Consider the following 6,628-nt stretch of genomic DNA (forward strand, 5'->3'; position numbering starts at 1 on the left):
CGTCACACGTGCGATTGATTTATTGGAGTGAGAACACAACTAAAGATGAACAAAGGAAAGAAGAGTTCTTCGTGGAACTACTTCAAAATCACAAATGCAAGAGTTTTTTTTTCAAATAATCGATTATTATTCGCCAGGGCTGTCCGATTTGGATCATGGTCAGTTTCTGGCATCCCTAATATGTAACAATGCAAACATGTTTAAGCTTATGGAGTGTTTAACCAACAGAGAAGAGGGGATCAGGCTGACCTTGGAGTGAGGAAAGCGTCTGCAGAGCGAGGAGTGAGCGGATCGAACTTGAAGGATGGTAAGCCGGTAGGAGCCTTGAAAGTGAAATCCGTCGGAGCAAAAGAAGACAATGAGGGCGGCGCATCGACGGGACCCTCAGCGGGGATGGAGTCGGCTGGAGCTGGGTTCACCACCATGTCTTCCCCTGGCTCCTGCATCTCAGGCACCTGTATGACACAAAAAACTCATTTATCAATCATAGTGGTAAAAATGTCAACTTTATGAATGAAGCTTCAAACCATAAAAAGATACCAACTTATTTTACAACTGTGTAAAACTCAAATAAAAGCTCACCTTGAACACAGCAGGCTCCACAGTGTGGTCAGTTTCTGTAATTTAAAAAGGAGAAATACATAAAGTTATATAAAGTTTAGAGGATAAAATAAAACAGTCTGCGTTAGGGCTGCGCGATATATATCGTGTTGTGACGATAATCGCGCTATCCGCATGCGCGATATTCACATCGCAGGACGTGCGTTTTTTTTAAGACGTGCGATATTAAGTAGGCAAATTAACTCAAACACGTCATGTTAGAATTCCTTTGCTACAAAAGGAAAACTCACGCAGCTCTCATGTCAGGGGTACTTGAGTGAGTGACATGCAGGCTCTGCATGCACAGCAAACCACCAATCACAATCATTCCTGATCAGATCACAGCAGGCTAACCGAGCTAGCTCAGCTTGTTGCTCTGATAACTTCGTCCGTGACTAAAATCCTTCATCCGGTTAAATATAGTTAGAAAAATACCAATTGTATAGCGTTAAAGTTCAAGAAAGGATGGTTTTCAATTCCTGTATTTTTTCATATATATTAGTTGTGAATCTGCTTCATAAATGATATTTTGTAGTAAGTGTTTCATGGATACATTTTAAGGGAAGACTCCAACATTTTCCAGTTTTTTCATATACATACATACATACATACATACATACATACATACATACATACATATATATATAGCAGGGGAAAACAATATCGCAATGTCAGTCTTTTCCAATATGTTGCAGCCCTAGTCTGCATAATTGGATGGCTCTTTATCAACATGTAAGGATACCTTCACAGTTCTGTTCTTGGTCAGAAGGGGGGGCCACATGGTCGACAAACGCTCTGCTCCTTGTGGTTCTTGCATCTAAAATGGGAGAAGATTACAAATAGTGGGTTTACCAAACAAAGCATGTATCTCTGTTTGCGTTGATGGTCACATTTCAAGTGCTTTTCAGTTTTTATGCAATAAAAACGCCTAAACTGTGGCCATGGCTCAGTGTTTACCTGCAGGCTTGCCCTTAGGTTTGTCTTTCACCACAGGAGCTGTAACCGGAGGCCTGTTGGCTGATCGGGTCGACACAGCTCGTACGACCGGCTCCACTACAGTAGGAATTACAGAGACACAGAATGAGGTGCAGATAAGGGAACACAATAGGGTGAAACCGATCTGAAAGCTGGTCTCAAGGTCGCGTTATGGACTCCTTTATTGTATTTCTTACCGGCACAAACTTTGATCTTGGTAGCAGCCGCTGCCGGCTTGACGGGAGCGACCTGGCTCCTGGTGGATCTTTCCATAGCAGGTTGAGCTAAAGGAGGCGAGAGAGGTCAGATCTATAAGACGCCAGGTTACAGGAAACAATATGCTTTATATAAAACATTGGGAAACTCCATTTGTTTACCTTTTTTTGTTGCAGTATTCAGATTCTGCGTCTTTAGAGGCTGTGGAAAATGTGGTGGAAGAAAAGCACAACAAAGTTTATATCAGCTTTTGGTTTTCTGGAAGTTAATTTGTGAGCATATGAGAAAAAGATCGTATTACCTTTTGCACTTGCTGCTGCTGCTGCTGCTGTTTCATTGATCGAGTGACTCTGACACTCTGGGATGCAGTTGTGTTCAAAGACTGAAATAAAAAGAACAAATTAGACAGATTGTCTTTTCACTATATCTGTAAAGCGTCTTTGAGCACCTGTAAAATCTATTATTATTATTATTATTATATTGCAGGAGTTGTTTACAGTGTAAACTAGTGTTTTGATGATCCGCCCCTCACCTCCTTAGATCTAGTTGAGCTAGCTGGGACTGTGGGCAGGGGGGCGATGGAAAGACCGTCCTTTGGATGATACAGGCCTGTCTTAAAAACACCTTTACGCTCCTTTTCTCTCATTTCCTTCTCCTTTTCAAGAGTCTTACGCTCTTTCCAGCGCTGGAGCTGCTTCAACCTCTCTTCTGCAGCCATAACTGTGAGGAAAATAAAGGGTTATGTTGGGAGTGCCTTATTGTGAACAAGTTATTAGACTGAGTCGAAGCTCTGGTGGTAAATAAAGCCATACTTTTAGCAGATTTGGCATTGTTCAGTGTCTTCCCCCGAGTAACTGACATGTTGGCCATCGCAGTGGAGGCGTCCAGGGACGACATCTCCATCTCTGGGATTTGGTCCATCTGTCTGCGTGTGTTCATGGCCCGCTGTCTGTTCTCCTTCTGGGACTGAGACCTCCTGCGGGACATCTTCACCCTCAGCATCGACACACTGGCGTCCCGCTGGCGCAGGTGAGCGAATCGTGAATCCATGTTCATGTATCTGGAGTTAAGAGGATCAGAATATAAGGTGCTATGACAGGTATTCAAGTAAATCACATTGGAAGTGGTAGAGGTTTTGACAACTTCTACAAAAAGATGAATGTTTAGGGTCTAAATAAAAGTGATAGGATTTAAAACCTAAAAAAGTATTAGCATTAGTTTTTCATCATTTAGTCAACAAAAGTAATTACCTATGACGTCAATTGAACATCAGGATTCAACTGAAACTAGCAGCCCCTTCTCAAAATTAACATGAACATGTAATCATATATCGAAATTTACAAATGATTGTTTTTAATCCTCTTAACGTTAACGCTAAATACACCTCAATGTTTAGCTGTCTCTTCCCTAAGGTGTCAAACAGATAACGTTGAGCTGACCTTAAAACCTACATTTCACTGTAACATTAACTTAAAAAACTTAAAGGCGAAACACAAAGGGGAAAAAAAACACGTTGTAACGTTAATGTATGATGAAACACTTTCCATGGACAAATTACACAACAGTAACCTATTCAAAACCAGTGGTCCAAAATCCAACGCAAAGTTAAGTTGATCAAACTTTAACTAATGTTTATCAAACTCCGTATGATTAACGTTACAAATCCCGTTCCAATTACTGTAACAGTTAACGTAGAATAATTTAGTTTGTACGATAAAGACGAGCAAAATGTAGCTAATGTTAGCACAGTTAGCTAGTTAGACGTTAAGCGTTAGTACAGCTCATCACCAAGAGGAAATGTTCCGTTAGCAACCAACTATAGAACTGCCTTTTAACGAATTATATAATAACACATCCATTTTACCTTGCTCTTCTTAAAAACACGTATACAAATCAAACTTCGTTTTCCAGCCGCGCAGTATGACACCTACTACTCAACGGACAGGTAGTTCAGCCTGAAATACACAACAACCATGGCGGGTGACTTTTTAAATTTCATCAAGGTTGACGCTGATTGGCTGAAAATGGGACAACGAGCGACGATTGGTCCTTTTTTTTTTCTCTGGTTTTGTAGTGATGAGTGTAGGATGTTATGCCACCTATTGGTGTGGAGTGGTAAGTGTACATTTAACAGTTTTAAAAACGAATTAGCTCTCGGATGGAGACGCTATTGTATAAACATCACAACTCAGTAGCCCGTGTTATCAGAGTTTAAATGTGCTCCTCATCTTATTGAATTGATTAAAGATTATGAAAACATCCATAGGATTAGAATAGTACTGTATCTAGGCCTTGACACAGCAATTATGAATGATCCCTAGCATGTTCGAAGGCCCCTAATTGAAATTAATTGAGGCCAATCCTTCAATTATTTATTTTTGTTGTTCACCTATATTTTAGATGCATTCATTGTTGCAAAAAAGAAAAAAAAACGTTCTTACTGTTTTATAAAGGGCAACACAAACACAACTACAACAGAGGTAATGTCAAACTTTATTCTCATCTGAAAATGTGTCCAATAAATAAACATAATCTCTGATGTTGCTACTTAATCCTTACCTAAAAAAAACATTTCTTACACAGAGTAAAATGACAATGCGCAGTTGTTTGCAAACCACAATACTTTTGACATGAAGACATCGTATTTAAAATAATCACTGATGATCAAAGAAACCTGGGCGTAAAGTGTGCACGTCAGTTTTTAAATTAATTTGAGACATTTTCATGATGCGAACAAATTGTTTCTAAAGAAATCCCAATGAACAGTTAACAAAATCCTTAAAGTATGTACAAAGAAAATTAAAGTACAGTAAAAATCTGGATTTACATTTAATTACAAGAGAAAATTACATTTTTTTTAAAGGTTAAATAAAATAAAAACTTGGTGAGAAAGCTTTTAATTGTTTTTATTTTACAATGCAATTATTGCATTACGCTGATGCTGTCATGATACCCTGCAACTCTGACAGTGTTAGTGTGGGGGAACAGTCTCCGTCTCATCAGCTCCATCAGTCCAAGAAGAAGATGTTGTTGAACTGCGTCGCGCAGAGCCTCTTTACCTCCTCTGTGGTGGAGCAAAGACAAAAAGGACATTAAGGAAGGGATGAAAGAAGTGTTGTTTATTGTGGAATGACGCAGGTTTGCTCGTCACCAGGTGGTGGAGACATACCGTTCACTTCGATCAGGTTGGCGTTCTTCTGATTCAGGATCACATACAGCTCTCTCTGGTCTGACTTCTTGCCGACTACCCAGTAGTCTGTCATCGCTTTTACGATGATTTCCTCGTCCTCATCAACCCTGAGAGGGGGATCAAAGAGCAAAGCACCATCACTTAAAGGCAACTACCACATTTAAAGTGTCATAAGTCATAACATTTTAGTTGTTGATCGGAGGTGTGTGGCGCAGTGGGTTGTGCGTTGGTTTTGGGATCAGGGGGTCACAGGTTCAAACCCCACTGCAGTCAGCATGTCGTTGTGTCCCTGAGACACTTCACCCCAAATTGCTCCTGTGGGGATTACCCACAGTACTGAGTATGTCAGTCGCTTTGGATAGAAGCGTCTAACAAGTGACATGTCATGTAATGTTTTTAGGGTTTGTGTCAGAAACAGGTTCTTTTTTTGAGATACTAAAATCTTGAATTTCATAATAAAAGGACCTACATTTCCATATGTAATTACACAAATTGCACTGTATGTATGTTTGTGTGCTGACAAATTCAAAGGACCAGCAGCATCTACACAACATCTGCACTCAAAGAGGAACTGCTAGTGATACTGGGATAAATACGGTCAATACCACACAACGTGCCACAGGCTGAAAATGGGACTCACATGACTGCAGGCTCATGACTGCTCAAAACATTAGAAGGAGCTTCACACTTATGTGTAAACAGACACAGCTGTGATGGTATCCATGAAAAAAATAAAGTTGTACTCAGTTTTTCCTTATTTTGTTTCCACTGTTTGTGAAATGTGCTTTCCTCACTAACACTAAATAAAGTATTTCTATTCTGCGGTTTCCATTGGATGCTTTCAAGCTGATTTGTGGCCAGTCACTATAACAATAGATCAGTGGAGGCCCATAGGGTTGATATAACTAGAGACACAGTGTGACAGTTCTCTGCTGTACCTGGCAAAGTCACAGTTGATGTCTCCCAGGATCTTCATGAGGTCGGGGTGGACCGAGGTGAGGCACACGCTGGCCGTCTTCCTCATGTGGATCGTGCTCTTCTCCGCCAGGTTCATGTGGTTGAAGTAGATGAACTTAAACTGGGGCTCTTTCTCTGGCCTGAACACAAAATCAAAGAACATATACATTTATAAAAACAAAGCAAAAATAAGCAACCGGCTGCTTTTGTCCCTTTTGGGTTTACATAATCCTATACATTTTGCTCAACCTGTGATCTCTGGAGCCAAACATCCTGTAAACACGCTTTATTAATTAATACATGATACAGTAAGCCAAATCACTTTAGATCAGTGGTTCTCAACTGGTCAGGCCTCGGGACCCACTTTTTACTTGGTCAATACATCGCGACCCAACATTTTGAAGCACTCAAATCTATTCAACAAAAAAACGTGCTGTAATATATACGCTTTTCAGCATACAATATTAATAAAAGTGAAGTACAGTGTATATATCCCTTATATCCCTTCACAGAACTAAAGTATGCTTTTAAAAAAGGTTTAATGAGTTGATGAAATCAAAGCTGAACAATAGAAAAAGGCACACATGCTGAAAACCCAACCCCAGCAGGGGGTCTGGGGGGATTCTCCCCCAGGAGATTTTTAGAAATACTAACAAACTATGCATTCTGGTACACTCTGAGAAGAAAATA

General features: G+C 40.1%; 2 protein-coding genes across 3 annotated transcripts; both read right to left on the reverse strand.

Moving 5' to 3' along the window:
- Positions 1–15: 15 nt before the first annotated feature.
- Positions 16–3,757, reverse strand: LOC104957891 (disks large-associated protein 5-like). 2 transcript variants are annotated; one of them, XM_010785571.1, is made up of 10 exons: positions 3,656–3,757; positions 2,604–2,851; positions 2,324–2,511; positions 2,093–2,173; positions 1,953–1,992; positions 1,773–1,859; positions 1,558–1,653; positions 1,343–1,417; positions 583–617; positions 16–455 (listed from the first exon to the last, which is right to left on the reverse strand). In XM_010785571.1, the coding sequence occupies exons 2-10, from the start codon at positions 2,845–2,847 to the stop codon at positions 240–242; spliced, it is 1,062 nt and encodes a 353-aa protein (XP_010783873.1). In that variant the 5' UTR covers positions 2,848–2,851; positions 3,656–3,757; the 3' UTR covers positions 16–239. The 2 variants fall into 2 exon arrangements, with proteins under 2 accessions (XP_010783873.1, XP_010783874.1); XM_010785572.1 differs by lacking the exon at positions 3,656–3,757 and adding an exon at positions 3,042–3,152.
- Positions 3,758–4,272: 515 nt separating this feature from the next.
- LOC104957892 (vacuolar fusion protein CCZ1 homolog) lies at positions 4,273–6,107 on the reverse strand. The gene is made up of 3 exons (XM_010785573.1): positions 5,920–6,107; positions 4,961–5,088; positions 4,273–4,855 (listed from the first exon to the last, which is right to left on the reverse strand). Exons 1-3 carry the CDS (start codon positions 6,105–6,107, stop codon positions 4,800–4,802), a joined length of 372 nt encoding a protein of 123 aa, XP_010783875.1. The 3' UTR covers positions 4,273–4,799.
- Between the last annotated feature and the right edge of the window lie 521 nt (positions 6,108–6,628).

Source organism: Notothenia coriiceps, unplaced genomic scaffold (genome assembly GCF_000735185.1).
Source record: "Notothenia coriiceps isolate Sejong01 unplaced genomic scaffold, NC01 NC01_scaffold00027959, whole genome shotgun sequence".
NCBI lineage: Eukaryota > Metazoa > Chordata > Actinopteri > Perciformes > Nototheniidae > Notothenia > Notothenia coriiceps.